We start from the raw sequence: 19,156 nt of genomic DNA on the forward strand, positions 1-19,156 counted from the left end.
CCACTTGAGCCTCCCATTAGTCATCTTCCATACTACAACTGGACATATTGATCTTAAACTTTCGCTTCCCTCAACTGTCTCTTGGAAGTTTTGACTCACACTGAGACATTGCGTAGCTCAGACACAGGCCATTCGGCCCATGCTGATGTTCATGCTCCACAAGGGCCTCCTCCCCCACACCCCCTCCCCGTCTCACCGCATCACCATATCCCTCTATCCCTTCCTCTCTCTCATCTCTTTATCCAGCTTCCGCCTCAAAGACATCAGCGTTGTTCACCTCGACCACTCCGTGTGGGAGCAAGTTCCATATTCTCCCCGCTCTCTGGGTAAAGACGTTTCCCTTGAATTCCCAATTGCATTTCTTTGTGACCGTCTCCTATTCATCGCACCAAGTTCGGGACTTTCCAACAAGCGGAAAAACTCCTCTTTGCATCTATCCTGTTGAATGCTTTCATTATCTTGAAGATTTGAATTGGGCCGTACCTCTACCTTGCCTTTCCTGTCGAGGAGAACTCCAGCCTGTCCGATCTTTCCTGATAGTTCCAGCCTCTGGGTTCTGGAATCCTCTTTGTCGATCTGTTTTCCTCTTCCTCAAGTGTGAATACCTGGACTGGGTACAGTAACTCCAGGTGTCGCCCAGCCATTCTTCAGTACAGGTTTAACATCTTTCTGCTTTGGAATTCTAGCCCTTTAGAAAAGTGACCCTTGCTCTCTATTTCCTTGTTTTTAGTCAGCTTCCTGTTCATTCTGCCAAGGCTCCACCTCTCCTGACCTTCTCGATGGCCTTTTGAAAATCCAAGTATATTACATCTACTACATGACCCTTGTCTACACTTTCTGATACTTCTTCAAAGAATTCAATAAGGTTGGTCAAGTGAGACCTTCCTTTTAGAGATCTACGCCGAACGCTCTTTGATTTCGTACCCTGGGTTTGGGTTGAGGCTCAGTGGGTGTCACAAGGTTCCAGTTTCAAATCCCACTCCAGGGCACCCACAACAAGGCTGACATTCCACTGCAGCACTGACGGTGTGCCGCACTGTTGGAGGTTCTGCCCTTCAGAAACATTGTCCAACAGAGGCCCTGTCTGCCTGCTTGCATAGATGTAAAAGTTCCCATTTTGCAGAAGAGCAGCGGGAGCTGGGAGTGTGGAGGGGAGGGGGTGTAGCTGGGTTGGGCGGGAGGCAGTCGGGTGGGGTAGTGGGGTGAGGGATTCTCCCTGGATCAATGCATATCCCTGGGTTAACATCACTAAAACAGCTCACCTGGTCATTACCGCAGTGCAGTCTATGGGAGCTTGCTGTGCTCAGATTGCCTGCTGTGTTCCCAATATTACGACAGTAACTGCACATCATTGGCGGGAGCAACTTTGGGGCGTCTGGTGGGTGTGAAAAGTGCTGAATAAGGGGCAAGTCTTTCTTTGTAAGGAACGGGGTAAAGGGGAAGAGTGAGATGGGGAGGTTTAGAAAAGCAATTTCCAATGGAATGTGGGAGATTGAAAGTATAAACATCCCAACAGCGCACGTTTTGTTTTATTATTCAACTTTGGTGTGTTTATGTTCAAACTACATACAGTGAACAATAAAATATTGTGTGTCCGTTCTATATTACGAAGTTGTCAAAGTAAATTAATTTGTCTATTTGGAGGGGACTGTGCATTTCTACGTAGGCTACACTTTCCATCTAATTTATTTAACGTATTTATTAATTGCTGAATGTTGCTCATTCCCTCATTTCCTTGTCTCCAGTTAACCTATGTGTCTCCACATCATTCCTATCTAGCCTGCTGTTGTGACAGGCCACATTTAATCTTACTTATGTTCCTGTGTGTGTGTGTGTGTGTGTGTGCCTGTGTGTTTGCGTGCATGCCATGTGTGTTTGTGTGCGTGCGTATGTGTGCATGTGTGTGTGTGTGAGTCTGTTTGTGTCTGTGCGTGCGTGTGTCTGTTTGTGTGTGTGTGTGCATGTGTCTGTGTGTGTCTGTTTGTGTGTGTGCGTGCATGTGTCTGTGTGTGTGTGTGCGCATGTGTCTGTTTGTGTGTGTACATGTGTGTGTCTCTGTATGTGTGCATGTCTGTACGTGTCTGTTTGTGTGTGCGTGCATGTGTATATGTGTGCCTGTGTGTGCATGTCTGTATGTATCTGTTTGAGTGAATGTGTGCATGTGTCTGTCTGTGGGTGTACGCATGTGTTTGTGTGTGTGTACACTTGTGTGCGTCTGACTATCTGCGTGTGTGTGGCTGTGTGTTGCCTCTGTATTTGTGTCTTGTGTGTGTGCCTATGTGTGTGGACATCTGTATTTTCGTGTGTGTGTTTGCACGTGTGCATATGTGTTTGTGTGAGTGCATTCTTGTGTGTGTGTATGCTTGTGCCTGTGTGCGTGCATGTGCATGTATGCGTTTGTGTGCTCTGTTCTTCTGAATCCAACAGGAAACGGTCGAGCACGTGTTTCAGTGAGATAGATTGCAGCCCAACCAACTTCGGTGCAGCCGCAAGAGTTCCAGCCAGAGTCCGGCACAGTTTGGTGAGTGATCATCACGCTAACTGTGGTTACAGTCTGGGGGAGGGGTGGGGCAGGATCTCTCCGTTAGCAGCACCGGCGTGAACCTGACCCACACACCGTCAGCCAGCTCCTCGGTCTGATCAAATTGATGCACAATCAATGGACACGTAACGTAGGTGAAGTCCGAAACGAAATGCTTTAATCAGCAAGAAGTGAGCCCGGCAATAGACGTACAGAAATGGCCTGGCTGCTGGGGAACACGGGTTCTTATACCCCGCCTCGTAGGCGGAGCTACCTTCCTCTTGGCCAATAAGAATACAGAGAAAACCAATGGCAGCTCACACTCCCAGGTACCGTAATACCCCTAGTCATACTACCACACAGGTGTCAGCTGGTTGGTGGTGTATGGGTCAGTGTCAGCCGGGTCTCAGAGAGTTCAGGACAAGGCCCAGGCTGACACCCCCACTGAGGGAAATCATCATTGTAACAAAACCAGGTGAGCACATTGGTGTTTTTCGGATCCTGCTGTGTGCAAATTTGCTGCCGTTTCTCCAACTGTGACTACATTTCCAGAGTACTTCATTGGCTGTAAAGCGCATTGACATATTTACAGAACGTTAGTGAACCAGATGAAGTTTACAATAATGACTTTTGATTCCAGATTTTTTTTGTTGAATTCAAATCTGGTCTGGAGTGGGATTCGAACCGGGGTCCCCGGAGCATTACCCTGGGGGGTCCCTGGAATACCAGCCCAATGAACAATGCCACTGTGCCCCCACTGCCATGTGAAAACCCCCATGGTCAAACAGCCTTCCTCGGCTCACACATGAAGAATGGGCATGGCGGTGAGTTGCCAGGGTGACTCCAGGGAGATGTCGCCCAGTCCCTCTGTCCAGAGAAGAAAGAGGTGGCCATTCTGCCCATTGAGCCTGTGCCAGCTCATTGAAAGAGCTATCCCGTTATTCCCACTCCCTTCCCCTCACCCCTTGTTCCCACAATGTTTCCCCGTTTCAGATTTATTCAAATCTGGAACGCAAAGCTAGGCTCAATGACGGTGACCATGAAGTTATCGTCGATTGTTGTAAAAACCCATCTGGTTCACTAATGTCCTTCAGGGAAGGAAATCTGCCATCCTGACCAAACTCCCCCTGAACCTTCTCTGCCCCATGGGGAACAATCCCAGCTTCGTCGGTCTGTCCACATTAACTGAACGGCTCGCATCCCCTGGTTCCATTCTGGGAAATTTCCCCTCCATCATCTCCAAGGCCCTGTCAACCTTCCTGAAGTCTGGCACCCAGAATTGGGCACAATTCCCCAGTTGAGGCCTAGTCTGTTTCTTATAAAGGTTTACCATAGCCTCTTTGATTTAATACTCTTATTTGTAAAAGCCAGAATCCTAACTACCTGGTTAACAATCTATCTAGAGGAAATTATGCTGATTGGTTGGTAAGTCCATCCTAATTGGTCAAGACATTGCCATGGAGAAAGAACTGTGCCTCAGAGGCACAGTGGTTAGCACTGCTGCCTCACAGTGCCAGGGACCCCGGTCCAATTCTGGCCTTGGGTGGCTAACTGTGTGGAGTTTGGACGTTGTCCCCGTGTCTGCGTGGGTTTCCTCCGGGTGCTCCGGTTTCCTCCCACAGTCCAAAGATGTGCAGGTTAGGTGGATTGGCCATGATAAATTGCGCACTAGTGTCCAACGGTTAGATGGGGTTATGGGGGGGTAGGGTGGAGGACGCGGCCCAGGTAGGGTGCTCTTTCAGAGGGTCGATGTAGACTCGATCGGGCGAATGGTCTCCTTCTGCATTGTATTGATTCTAAGTTTTTGATTCTATTGGATCCCAAAACTCCAGCTCCTTCATAAAAGGCCCATGACTTGAGCATATTCTTTTTATTTGCAGAGAGCAGGCCTCTGAATATATGTTGCCTCTGGCAAGTGTAAATGAACTACGTTACAGCTCGACTGATTAACTTAAACTGTTTGTTAGTGTAGCCAATAGCGCACTCGGGATTGTTCAGCAAGTGCTGCCCAATCGCGGAATCCCATCTAACGGTAGACGACGTTTTGTTTTGAGTTTTGGAAGCGCGGCTAGATGAGTACGGTCTGTACTCTGCCTGTTATGAACAGCCGAAGGAAAATGTTTGATTCAGTTAGCCAATCGTTGGGACATGTTGCTTTCCAGTCATGCCAACTGATTATCATCCTCTTGTCCCGACATATAAATTGTTGTGATCATTTGAAATTTGGAATTCTTGTGTTTGCCCTAATGAGTTCAAGATAAAAAGCTTCGACAAGGTGTCTCTCTTTGTGGACGGCACGGTAGCACAGTGGTTAGCACTGTGGCTTCACAGCGCCAGGGTCCCAGGTTCGATTCCCGGCTTGGGTCACTGTCTGTGCAAAGTCTGCACGTTCTCCCCATGTCTGCGTGGGTTTCCTCCGGGTGCTCCGGTTCCCTCCCACAGTCCAAACAGACTTCAGGGCAACACAGACAGACGCAGGAATGGGCAGACCAGCAGCAATGGAAACCAAACGCAGTCTCACAGGTTAGGTGGATTGGCCATGCTAAACTGCCCCTTAGTCTCCTAAAAGTTCAGGTGGGGTTACTGGGTTATGGGGATAGGGTGGAGGTGCGGGTTTGGGTGGGGTGCTCTTTCCAAAGGCCGGGGCAGACTCGATGGGCCGAATGGCCTCCTTTTGCACTGTAAATTCTCTGATTCCTTACAGAAATGTTCAAGTTGTGTTCTACCAAGCGATTGTTTGTGCCCTTTATTTTCTGTTACCTCTCCGCGATCTTCCTCTAAGATGTACCACTTCACACTTTGCTGCGTTTGGTTTCCATTGCTGCTGCTCTGTCCATTCCTGCGTCTGTCTGTGTCACCCTGAAGTCTGTTGCTATCGGATTCACGTTCAAAATAAAACAATCATCTTGTGAATTTGCTCTTTTCCAGGAAGCACATGATGGCGAGGTTAATGCTGTCAAGTTTTCTCCCAGCTCCAAGATTTTGGCCACAGGAGGCAGTGATCGGAGAGTGAAGCTGTGGGACATCGTCGGAGGTGAGCACGACAGGAGGTCACCTGGATAACGAGCAGAGCATAAATTAAACTGAAGAGTCAGCAAATTAGCGATGATGGCAACCAAAATAAATAAAATGAGTAGGAATCTGAGAATTTAGAAATAATTGGGAGTAGGATCGGCTGCGTATGTGCATGAGAGGGAGTGTGCATTTAGGAGTGTGTGTGTGAGAGAGTGCACAAGTGTGAATGAGCACGTGTGTGAGTGCACGAGTGTGCGTGAGTGCACGAGTGTGCATGAGGGTGCGTGAGTGCACGAGTGTGAATGAGCACGTGTGCGTGAGTGCACGAGTGTGCGTGAGTGCACGAGGGTGCGTGAGTGTGCGTGAGTGCACGAGGGTGCGTGAGTGCACGAGTGTGCACGAGGGTGCGTGAGTGCACGAGTGTGCACGAGGGTGCGTGAGTGCACGAGTGTGTGTGAGCGTATGTGCGTGAGAGCGTACAATTGAGAAAATGCGCATCTGAGAGTGCATATGTGTGAGTGTGCATGTGAGAGTGCACGTGTGTGTGTATATGTGAGACTGAGTGTGTGTGAGACTGTGCACATTTATGAGTGTGCATGAGTTTGTGTGTGTGAAAGTGCACGTGTGTAGAGTACATATGTGAGAGTGCACATGTGAAGGTGCATGTGTAAGAGTGCATATATGAGAGTGTGTATCTAGGTGCTTGTGTGTGGGTATGTGTGCGCCTGTGTGCATATGATTGTGTGTGTGTGCTTGCTTGTGTGTGAGTATGTGTATGCCTGTGTGTATATGATTGTGTGTGGGTATGTGTGCACCTGCGTGTATATGATTGATTTTGTGTGTGTGTGTGTATGTGGCTGAGTATGGATATGTTAGTGCCTGTGTATATATGATTGTGTGTGGCTATGTATGTGCCTGTGTGGGTATGTGTGTGCCTGTGTGTATATGATTGTGTGTGGATGAGTTTGCACATTCTCCCTGTGTTTGTGTGGGTCTCGCCCACACAACCCAAAGATTTAGGGCAGCACGGTAGCATAGTGGTTAGCACAAATGCTTCACAGCTCCAAGGTCCCAGGTTCGATTCCCGGCTTGGGTCACTGTCTGGGTGGAGTCTGCACGTTCTCCCCGTGTCTGTGTAGGTTTCCTCCGGGTGCTCTGGTTTCCTCCCACAGTCCAAAGATGTGCAGGTTAGGTGGATTGGCCATGCTAAATTGCCCTTAGGGTCCAAATTGCCCTTAGTGTTAGGTGGGGTTACTGGGTTATGGGGATAGGGTGGAGGTGTGGGCTTGGGTTGGGTGCTCTTTCCAAGAGTCGGTGCAGACTCAATGGGCTGAATGGCCTCCTTCTGCACTGTAAATTCTATGTGCAGCGTAGGTGGATTGGTCACGCTAAATTGCCCCTTAATTGGAAAAAAAAATTGGGTACTCTAAATTTGTTTTTTTAAATGATTGCGTGTATGCATGTGTGTGAGTGTGTATCTGCCTGTATGTGTATGTTTGCATGTGTGTGTATGTGTTAGTGTGTGTGTATGTATATGATTGTGTGTGTGTGCATGTGTGTGGGTAAGTGTGCCTGTGTGTATATGATAGTGTGTGTGCATGTGTGTGTGTGAGTATGTGTGTGCCTGTGTATACGATTGTGTATGATGGAGGAGTTGGTATCTAAGAGTTTCAGTTTTGTTATTTTTCTTGGATCTTGTTGGAGATGGTCACTGGGGTGTAAATGCTACTTGTCACTTAATAACCCAAACCTGAATATTGTCCAGGGTCTTGCTGCAGATTGGTATAGATTGCTTCAGTAGGTCGGACCAGATCTTAGGATAACAAATTTCTCGAATATGAGAAAGGTATTGGATGAATTGGATAAATGGTTGTCAGTGCTAAACAGAAAGAAGGCAGAGATTTCAGGATAGGATAGGAAAATTGGGATGCAAAGCTATTAATTTTCTGGAATGTACTGCCTGCAAGACTATTGGAAGCAGATTTAATAATAACCTCAAAAAGGAATTGGATAAATAATGGAAAAAATAAACATCTATGGGGACAATGGACTAATTGGATAGGTATTTCAAAGAGTCATTGATGATGGGCCGAATGGCCTCCTTCCGTTCTTTGTGCTCAATATTTGAGTGGAATTGCCTGGATTCCGATAGTCCAGGTGAATCACTGTGGGGTGGGGGGGATTCCTGAGGGTAATGATCTGGGTGAATTCTCAGATATTGGCTTCAGAATGAAACAACGTGAACATCTGAATATAAGAAGTCGAGCAGGAACAGGGTACACAGCTCTGCGAGCCAGTCTGCCAATTCATATTCAATCCCATCCAATCATCATATTCCTGATTCCCTCAGTGCGCTAATGTCTATTGATCTCCGCCTTGAATATAGTCAACAACGCAGCAGCCACCCCTCTCTGCGGCCGAGAATTCCAAAAATTCACCACCCTCCGAGTCCCCATCTCAGTCCGAAATGGTCTCGCCCTTATTCTGAGACTGTGACCTCTTGTTTCTGGACAAGTGGATCCCAAGCCAGACAGTGAAGTAACAAATTGGACATGAATCCCTTTCTTAATAGTTCATTTATCTACAGACTGTAGTATTACATGTGTCTGCCTCCGACATACCCAGTGTCCCGGCAGTCTCCCTTTATATGTGCTCTCAGTGCTTAATTAAGCCATGCCCCACAACTGTGCTTCTTAACAGTATAATTAACATATCATTAACATCCTGGGCCAGGATTCTCCCCTACCTGGCCTGGGGGGGGGCGGCAGGCCACCGTGGGGGCACCCCCCCCCCCCCCCCCCCGGGGCCAGATCGCCCCACGCCCGCCCCCAGGACCCCGGCGCCCGCCCTCGCCGCCAATCCTGCCGGCACCAGATGTGCTTTGATTCCCGCCGGCGGGAACGGCCTGTCAGCGCCGGGACTTCGGCCCATCGCGGGCCGGAGAATCGCCGCGGAGGTCCCGGCGCGGTGCGATTCCCGCCCCCGCCGATTCCCGAGTGCCGGGGAATTCGGTCCACGCCGGGGGTGGGATTGACGCCGGCCCCGGGAGATTCTCCGACCCCCCCGTGGGGTTCTCTTCAATCAGAGAGTACAGGGTTTATACCGTCATTCTCTGTGAGAATTTTGTGCATTTCTGTGGTGGCTTGACATACATGTGCTGGAGGTGTGTGGTCTGAACCAAAAAGGAGTGCATTAAGGAAGAGAAGGACAATATTGGCATGGAGTAACTAAGTAATGGTGTTCACTCCGCAGCTTTGGGGTTTACTCTGCCCAGCCCCTCCGCTCCCCGGCTCCGCACTGGACCACTATTCTCCAGACTTCACACGCTCCCGTGCGAGTGGCTCAGCATATCACATGGGCCCACCCCCTGAAAGGGGCCAGGCTACCACATCCCTCTCCCCTTAAATGCTTCAGTTAACAACAAGATAACTATTTACAATATGATGCACATTAGTGATGACAACATAAGGGAAAGAGAGTCGGCCTATTAAAGAGTCAATCGGTCTGGCCCGCATGGATCTCCTCAACACAGCAGCTGATCTTTCACCTTCTAGAACAGTCGGGTTTTCCGAAGCAGGGATCTGTTGGCCCAGTCTCAGCACCAACAACTGAACCAGCAAGTTTTTTTTTTTAAATAATTTTTATTGGAATTTTTTACAGAAAATATAAAAATATAGCAACAAGCAGTAATATGCAACTAACAGCCCCATAACACCCACAATTCCCCCCATACCGTAACATCACTTGTATCACACTCCCCCCACCCCCCCCCAACAAGAGAACTTAACCATAAATTAAAATTAAATAAATCAAATTTAAATAAAATAAGCAAACATAATCAACATCCCCCCCCCCCCCCCCCCCCCCCCCGGGTTGCTGCTGCTACTGTCCCAGTACCCTATCGTTGAGCCAGAAAGTCGAGGAAAGGTTACCACCGTTTAAAGAACCCTTGTACCGACCCTCTCAGGGCGCATTTGACCTTCTCTAGCTTAATGAAACCCGCCATGTCATTGATCCAGGTCTCCACGCTTGGGGGCCTCGCATCCTTCCATTGTAGCAAGATCCTTCGCCGGGCTACTAGGGACGCAAAGGCCAGCACACCGGCCTCTTTCGCCTCCTGCACTCCCGGCTCCACCCAACCCCAAAAACCGCGAGTTCACAGCCTGGCTTGACCCTGGATCCCACCACCCTCGACACTGTCCTCGCCACCCCCTTCCAGAACTCCTCCAGCGCCGGGCATGCCCAGAACATATGGGCATGGTTCGCTGGACTCCCCGAACACCTGACACACCTGTCTTCACCCCCAAAGAACCTACTCATCCTCGTCCCAGTCTGGACCAGCAAGTTAACCACTCGATGCAGGCAAGGCAGCCTTCCGACACCCTGACTCCTCCGGTACAGCAACAGCCGCAGGCCCCCGGCCCACGACATTAGGATCCATCCTCTCTGAACGAGGGATCGCCCACCTCCAGCTCCTCAAGTGGCCCACAGGCTTTTTAATCGTCCGACCAGCCATCAACATACGAAACAGTTCCTGACCATCCCGGGTACCACAGTGGCCCCGAGTCGGAATTCCGGACCAATACTGGGTCCCCGATCCGGAATAACCTGCCTTCTTTCCTATCCGGGCGCTGGTCCTGCAGGAATGCCTTGGCGTGCCCCCACCCTCTCCCTGCCAACTTTGGAAATACCAAGTCGAGGCGAGTCTGAAGACGACGGGCCACCAGGAGCTCTGAGGGTGACATGCCCGTCCAAGGCTGGGTCGTGGTGTTGTAGATCTGGAAAGGTGGAGACCTGGTGGCCAATTTGATTGTGCGTTGGATTTTTTAAAACCCTCACGGCCTTCTCAGTCAGTCCATTGGATGAAGGGTGGTATGGAGTGGTCCTTATGTGCCGGATCCTGTTAGCCCTGACACAAGCTTGGGGTTCGACCCCCCCCCCCCCCCCCTTCACAAACAGAGTACCGCTTTCCCAGACGATGGCAGACCCTGGGTGGAAACAATGCGACGTTGGCCGTCGACGGTCACTGACGAGGTTGTGGGGCCCAAACCCTGAACCGAGAAACACTCGGATTGGCCGTCAACCAGGACTGAAAACATTCGGCCCAACAAATGTCCTCCATCGTCTACATGGACCCTAGTGCAGGGACGACCTGGCCATTCCTGAGGGTGGATGCTAGCCGATGAGGGTAAATGACTGCTGGGACTGACACGGGCGCACTTCTGAACCAAGTTCTCGATTGCCCTATCCAGGCCAGGTCACCATATGTCGCTGGGGGTCAGCAACTTCATCTTAGTTTTCCCCAAGTGGGAGGTGGAGGATTCTTGTGGAGGGGGTGTAACCCGGTTTCATCCACGGGGAAGCTCCAAGTTGCGCCTGTGGCCTGGAAGGTGCATTGTTCTCTCTTCAGGAGGGCTCCCGTGTTTTAGCGCTTCTTCTGGACTTGACATGTGTTCCTCCTGGGTGGTCCCTGTAACCAGCACGTCGTCAAGGTAAACTGTTATCTTTGGGATTCCTTGGAGGAGGTTTCACATAGTGCGCTGGAAGGTGGCGCAGGCTAGTGCTATTCTGAAGGGCACTCTTGTGTATTGGGACAACCCTTTGGGGAGGTTTATAGTGGTGTATTTCTGAGAAACCTCATCCAACTCTAGTTGGATGTGGGTGTGGCGAAGTAAAGTCCAGCTTTGAATAGGTTCGACGTCCTGACAGCTTGGCATAGAGGTCTTCGATCCTGGGGACGGGGTAACTGTCCACCTGTGCGGCCTGGTTTATTGTCATCGTATAGTCCCCACAAATTCTGATGGATCTGCCCGGTTTGAGGACAGGCACAATAGGAGCAGCCCACTCCGAGAGTTAGACTGGTCTTATGGTAGCCAACCTCTCAAGGTGCTTTAATTCGGTCTCCACTTTCTGCTGCAGGACGTAAGGAAGTGGCCTGGCTCCGAAGAATCTGGGCCTTGCTTCAGGCTTTACATAAAACTTTGCTTTCACACCTTGCAGCCCAGTTCACTGTGGAAGATGCCAATGTAAAGGTGTAGGACATCTTTGAGTGGGAAATTTAAAACATTTCCAGCTAGTTCAGACTGACGTGTTTCGACCAGTCCCTTCCCAGGAGGCGAGCCTGTGTCCTTCAGCAACAACTAATGGAAGACGCACTTCTTGCGCCTTGTTGAGCCACTCAACAGGATGGAGGATATTGAGAGTCTCCCTCGTAAACGTTGATAGCTGTGCCTTGGTGCTGCTTACTGCAGGACCCAGGGTATAGAATCATAGACCATTCAGCCTGTCGAGTCTGCACTGACCCTCCGAAAGAGCACCCTGTCCAGGTTCACTCCCCCGCCATATGTCCTTAACCTCACCTAACCTTTGGACATTAAAGGGCAATTTAGCATGGCCAATACACCTCTGCTGCACATTTTGGACTGTGGGAGGAAACCCACACAGACATGGGGAGAAAGTGCAAACTCCCCTCGTCACCCGAGGTCGGAATTGAACCCGGGTCCCTGGCACTGTGAGGCAGCAGTGCTAAGCACCGTGCCACCCATAGACTTATCCAGTTAGAGGTTTGTTCACTCATGACGGTGGCCGAAGCCAGAGTGTCAACCTCAAACTTTAAGGGTTTGTCATTCACGTTCAGAATAATCTCAGTCGGGCCTGTTGTTTTTCAGGCGGATGAGGTTTAGTTGATGCATGACGTGCTCCTCCTTCAAGCTCCTTTCCACTTGGTACAGTTGCCACGGGAACTGTTGCTACTGCGCCCTTTTTTTTACCCAATATCATGGGTGGATGTGGCTGACTACACTCAAAGCACATGATCTCCTGACAAGGGCGATTCTCCTGTGGGTGGTCCCTTCTGCAGCGATCGCAGTCCTCTTCAACTTGGGGTTGACGACCTAACCGGGTCCCAGTTCTCTGATTGTGGTCCCATGCCCGGGACCGGGTCTGATTTACACCATGCCCGGTGATCCTGACACCCATCCCGCAGCCTTACTGCCCCAAACTAAATTTACTCCACATTCTGGGGTCCTCTGGCGACCTTGTGCTTCACACTTCATCACATGCACACTCTGATTCGCCTTCTCCAGTGGTCTGTTTACGGGGCTGTTTAGCACAGGGCTAAATCATCGCTGGCTTTGAAAGCAGGCCAGCAGCACGGTTCGATTCCCGTAACAGCCTCCCCGAACAGGCGCCGGAATGTGGCGACTAGGGGCTTTTCACAGTGACTTCATTTGACGCCTACTCGTGACAATAAGCGATTTTCATTTGATTTCATTTTCTCCACCAAAAGCTTCTTTTGTACATTGAGATCCTGCGTCCCGCAAACCAACCGGTCGAGAAACATGTCGCTGAGTGCGGTTCCGAACGCGCGGTGCTCAGCAAATTGTGAAAGTCTGGCGATGAAGACTAAGATGGACTCCTCGGGGTCGCGGACTACTGAGTTAAATTTGTAACGCTGAAGAATGATTCAGGACCTCGGATTAAAATGTTCCTTCACCAGTTTGACCGGCCGGTCGATGGGCTTCGAGTCGGTGCCTCAGGGGACGTCAGATCCCTGATCATGTTGTAGGTTTGAGGCCCACAGACTGTCAGAAGGATCACCAGTGATCTCATCTGCAACGAAGCTAAGGGAGTCGTACTATACACTGACTCCAAACCTCAGACAGAGATTTAACCTTAGCGCCAACGTGGTAGCTCGATATATTCGTGCTGGAGATGTGTGGTAAACTAAAGAGGGTGAAATAAGCAAGACAAAGGCAAGCATGACATTGGTATGGAGTAACTATGTACAGGTGTTCACTCCCCAGCTCCAGCGTTTATCTGTCTGGCCCCTCCACTCCCCGGCCCCTCCTATTGACAAGGGTTCACGCTCCCCACGTAACTGGCTCAGAGTCCGTCAAATGGGTCCTCGAGCCCGTTCCCTTAGAACGACCAAGCTTCCAAAATTTCAATGAGATCACCTCGCAGTGTTCGCAACTCTGTGGGATGTTGAATTTTGACCCAGGGGCTGGTTTAGCTCACTGGGATAAATCGCTGGCTTTGAAACCAGACCAAGCAGGCCAGCAGCACGGTTCGATTCCCGTACCAGCCTCCCCGGACAGGTGCCGGAATGTGGCGACTAGGGGCTTTTCACAGTAACTTCATTGAAGCCTACTCGTGACAATAAGCCATTTTCATTTACTGACCCTTTCTCTCACACGAGAATGCAACAGCGGCGAGTCCTGAGCGGTACCAGAGATTATTTCCCCCAGCGTGGTCGTAACAATTAAGATTTCCCCCTTTTTTTATTTAATGAACAATCTGCTTAAGAAATCAATGGAAGTTCCGAGCTTGAATTTCCCTGTGGGAAGTGGCTTCTGTTGTTCTATCAGGGTCATGGATGGCGGCTGCAATCTGTGCGAAATTATTTATTTCGTTACGTTGGGAGAGTCGGGGCAGATTGCGCAGAATTTATCTTCTCAGCAGATACATAGATGGCCGAGCCAATCCTGTCAGAATATTGTGAGGGTGGGTCGCCTCCCTCCAATATCGAGCTCCATGGAAGGTATGCCGTCTGGGCACAAAGATTTGCGTTTGCACAGATACAGGCCGATGTGTTTTACATAGAATTTACAGTACAGAAGGAGGCCATTCGGCCCATCGAGTCTGCACCGGCTCCTGGAAAGAGCACCCTACCCAAGGTCAACACCCCCACCCTATCCCCATAACCCAGTAACCCCACCCAACACTAAGGGCAATTTTGGACACTAGGGGCAATTTATCATGGCCAATCCACCTAACCTGCACATCTTTGGACTGTGGGAGGAAACCGGAGCACCCGGAGGAAACCCACGCACACACGGGGAGGATGTGCAGACTCCGCACAGACAGTGACCCAGCCGGGAACTGAACCTGGGACCCTGGAGCTGTGAAGCGATTGTGCTATCCACAATGCTACCGATGCTGTAGATATCTCGGGTGTATTTTCAGATAAACATGGAAAAAGGGGTGAAGAGGGTGTTACAATAAACGTCGCCCAATGACATTCAATGGTATTAACATCGTTGAATCCCCCGCTGTCAGCATCATAAACTGAACCGGATCAACCGTATAAATTTGTTTCCTGAAGTCAGTGACCAGTATAAATCTAAAATGGATACTGTCCTGTAAAACAAAATAGAGTGGATCGGGCAGGTGACTTTTTCTTCCCTGCCAAGATCCCGGAGTTCATTTCCATGTCTAGATGAGTCATTACAGTGCAAATGAACTTCCTGAACATATCTTTAAGAAGTCATTAAAATGGACACACACCCCTTCCTTTGATTAATGGCTGCATTTCTCCAAATAATTTAAAAGAGACATGGCACCAAGAGCAGGCCAGAGGCTGGGAATTAGTTCTGTGAGGAGTCACTCACCTCCTGACTTCCCAAAGCCTGTCCACCATCTACAAGGCCCAAGTTAGGAGTGTGATGGAATACTCTCCACTTGCCTGGATGAATGCAGCTGCAAGAATACCCAAGCAGAAACCTGCAGGCCTCAGAATCCAGTGATGTTGGATCGATTGGATTGGATTGGATTTGTTTATTGTCACGTGTACCGAGGTACAGTGAAAAGTATTTTCTGCGAGCAGCTCAACAGATCATTAAGTGCATGAAAAAAACCCACGTAATCGGGCAACACAAGGTACACAATGTAAATACATAGACACCGGCATTGGGTGAAGCATACAGGAGTGTAGTAATAATCAGATCAGTCCATAAGAGGGTCGTTTAGGAGTCTGGTGACAGCGGGGAAGAAGCTGTTTTTGAGTCTGTTTGTGCGCGTTCTCAGGCTTTTGTATCTCCTGCCCGATGGAAGAAGTTGGAAGAGTGAGTAAGCCGGGTGGGAGGGGTCTTTGATTATGCTGCCCGCTTTCCCCAGGCAGCGGGAGGTGTAGATGGAGTCAATGGATGGGAGGTGGGTCTGTGTGATGGTCTGCACTGTGTTCATGACTCTCTGAAGTTCCTTGCGGTCTTGGGCCGAGCAGTTGCCATACCAGGCTGTGATGCAACCCGATAGGATGCTTTCTATGGTGCATCTGTAAAAGTTGGTAAGAGTTAATGTGGACATACTGAATTTCCTTAGTTTCCTGAGGCAGCATAGGCGCTGTTGTGCTTTCTTGGTGGTAGCGTTGACGTGGGTGGGCCAGGACAGATTTCTGATGATGTGCACCCCTATGAATTTGAAGCTGTCAATCATCTCCACCTCGGCCCCGTTGATGCTGACAGGGGTGTGAACGATACTTCGCTTCCTGAAGTCAGTGACCCAGTATAAATCTGAAATGGACACTGTAAAACAAAATAGAGTTGATAGGGCGGTGACTTTTTCTTCCCTGCCAATACACAAAATATTGCCAAGATCCCGGAGTTCATTTCCATGTCTAGATAAGTCATTACAGTGCAAATGCACTTCCTGAACATATCCTTAAGAAGTCATTAAAATGCACACGCCCCTTCCTTTGATTAATGGCTGCATTGCTCCAAATAATTTAAAAGAGACATGCTGCCAAAACTTTGCACCTTGCACTCAACAGGACAGATGCATGAATGCCAAATTTGAACGGGAACAACGATTTATACTGCAGGAGAAACAAAGTGCTGATTGGTTGGCAAGTGGCCACTGGGAACAGTTACCCCAAGGTTTTTGTTCTTAATTCAGAAAAGGCAAGTTGACTCTGATTGTTCAAAACATACCATAGTGAATGCATCAGGGAACAGTGTCCTCCACACCTTTTGTTCAATGGAATAGGCACAATTCCTGGACAAAATCCTCGTGACCTCCCGGACTCCAAATGGACTTGCTGTTTGACACAACGGAAGTTATTAACTCTCTAGCTCACGTAGTTGAGTCCAGTTTTGCGACACCATGTATGCCCAAATAGATGGTGTTGCCATGGGATCCCCTCTGGGCCCAGACCTCGCTTCCGTTTTTGTTGGTTTCCACAAGAAACATATTTTTGATGGAATGGCATCTAGATATGTTTGCTACATTTGAATCTTTCGCTGTTTGCATGAACTTCCTGACACACGTTAATGGACTCCATTCCGCGCTCCCATTCACCTTTGCAATGGAGCAGTCGATGTGCTCATTGAGAAGTCTGCCAAAGCGTTCCCTGTCAAATGCAAGCCTGCTTTCTCTGTTCAGTGTACTTGTTGGGGTTCCTACCGTTTTGCATGCTGTAAGATTGGTCCACTCGATGACCACGTAAACAGGGGGCGAGCTATTTGCTCACCCTGCAAGCCCGATGCCGAAATAGGTCACACCAAAGACACCCAATGGATAATAGCTACCCGGATCCGATCATTGCTCGCTGTATATCGCACAAACTCAGACTGTCACTTTGAACCCTGAAAAGTGCCTCACCTACCTCATACTTTGAGCGACAGGTGAAGCCTGTTCATGCTGCTATAGTGCAGTAGCAACACGAATGGCGTGTTCCACTAACCAGGAGCTGCCGTCAAGCCATAAAGACATTTTGCCAATGTGGCAGATGTATTTCAGTGCCAGTGCGATGTCCGATATGTAGATTGTACATCCCAAGGGCCGGTGGATCAAATCAAACAGCATGTCTCTTCTGCTATTTGCAGTGGGTAGAGTACTGACCCTGCCAAGCAGCCCGTGTTTGTCAAACTCAGAGCGCAATGTCCAACATTAGATGTGATTCTTCAACTGGACAACACTTGTTGAACAATCTTGAATTTGCAAAGAATTAAACTAACGACCAATTTAGCCTGGATCATGCATACACTTGCTCGAAGCTACATATATTTATGTGGAAGACCAAGACCTCTGCAGGCAAAAGGAACTTGTCCCGGCATTGAACCTTTTCAATGGCACAATACCCTAGGGGACATTGTTCCCTGGTGAATTCCCCATGGTATGTCTCAACCAATCAGAGTTGAATTCTTTGAAACATAAACAATATCTTTGGGATAAACAGTCCCTGGTGCGTTCTCCAGGGCAACCTTGACCATTCAGAGGCCACTTGTCAATCAATTGACTCCCTGTTTCTCCTCCAAGGGCAGTAGACACTTGGGGCGGGATTCGTCGACCCCCCCCGCCGGGTCGGAGAATCGCCGGGGGCCGGCGTCAATCCCGCCCCTGCCGTGTCCCGAATTCTCCGCCACCAGAGATTCGGCGGGGGCGGGAATCGCGCCGCGCCGGTCGGCGGGCCCCTCCCCCGGCGATTCTCCGGCCTGCGATGGACCGAGGTCCCGCCGCTGCCAACCCTCTCCCGCCGGCGTGGATCAAACCACCTACCTTACCGGCGGGAGCAGGCGGCACAGGCAGGCTCCGGTGTCCTGGGAATGGTGCGGGTCAATATGGCCCGAGGGGGTGCCCCCACGGTGGCCTGGCCCGCGATCGGGGTCCACCATGGCGGAGGCGGAAGTGACCCCCTCCCCTGAGCATGCGCGGGGATGATGTCAGCAACCGCTTGGTGCCTCATTACGGTTGGAGAAACACAATACTTACTGTTGTTGCTCTGTTTACTTGCCATAAATATGGCGGTTGATAAGCGGGTAATTATAGGCCAGTGAGCATAACTTCAGTAGTAGGGAAGATGCTGGAATCTATCATCAAAGAAGAAATAGCAAGGCATCTGGATGGAAATTGTCCCATTGGGCAGACGCTTCATGGGTTCATAAAGGGTGGGTCGTGCCTAACTAATTTAGTGGAATTTTTTGAGGACATTACCAGAGCGGTAGATAATGGGGAGCCAATGGATGTGGTATATCTGGATTTCCAGAAAGCCTTTGACAAGGTGCCACACAAAAGGTTGCTGCATAAGATCAAGATGCATGGCATTAAGGGTAAAGTAGTAGCATGGATAGAGAATTGGTTAATTAATAGAAAGCAAAGAGTTGGGATAAATGGGTGTTCCTCTGGTTGGCAATCAGTAGCTAGTGGTGTCTCTCAGGGATCAGTGTTGGGCCCACAATTGTTCACAATTTACATCGATGATTTGGAGTTGGGGACCAAGTGCAATGTGTCCAAGTTTGCAGACGACACTAAGATGAGTGGCAAGGCGAAAAGTGCAGAGGATACTGGAAGTCTGCAGAGGGATTTGGATAGGTTAAGTGAATGGACTAGGGTCTGGCAGTCGGAATACAATGTTGACAAATGTGAGGTTATCCATTTTGGTACGAATAATAGCAAAAGGGATTATTATTTAAATGATAAAATATTAAAACATGCCACTGTGCAGAGAGACCTGGGTGTGCTAGTGCATGAGTCGCAAACAGTTGGTTTACAAGTGCAACAGGTGATTAAGAAAGCGAATGGAATTTTGTCCTTCATTGCTAGAGGGATGGAGTTTAAGACTAGGGAGGTTATGCTGCAATTGTATAAGGTGTTAGTGAGGCCACACCTGGAGTATTATGTTCAGTTTTGGTCTCCTTACCTGAGAAAGCACGTACTGGCGCTGGAGAGTACGCAGAGGAGATTCACTAGGTTAATCCCAGAGCTGAAGGGGTTGGATTACGAGGAGAGGTTGAGTAGACTGGAATTGTACTCATTGGAATTTAGAAGGATGAGGGGGGATCTTATAGAAACATATAAAATTATGAAGGGAATAGATAGGATAGATGCGGGCAGGTTGTTTCC

General features: G+C 49.4%; 1 protein-coding gene across 1 annotated transcript in view; it reads left to right on the forward strand.

Moving 5' to 3' along the window:
* The window catches only part of LOC119977787 (protein Atg16l2-like), a 131,217-nt gene that overhangs the window by 58,932 nt on the left and 53,129 nt on the right, over positions 1 to 19,156 (forward strand). The window contains exons 10-11 of the mRNA XM_038818995.1: positions 2,310 to 2,521; positions 5,450 to 5,555. Coding sequence (XP_038674923.1) covers positions 2,310 to 2,521; positions 5,450 to 5,555 — 318 coding nt within the window. The remainder of the gene's footprint in view (positions 1 to 2,309; positions 2,522 to 5,449; positions 5,556 to 19,156) is intronic.

The sequence above is a fragment of the Scyliorhinus canicula genome, chromosome 14 (genome assembly GCF_902713615.1).
Source record: "Scyliorhinus canicula chromosome 14, sScyCan1.1, whole genome shotgun sequence".
NCBI classification, from domain to species: Eukaryota; Metazoa; Chordata; class Chondrichthyes; order Carcharhiniformes; family Scyliorhinidae; genus Scyliorhinus; species Scyliorhinus canicula.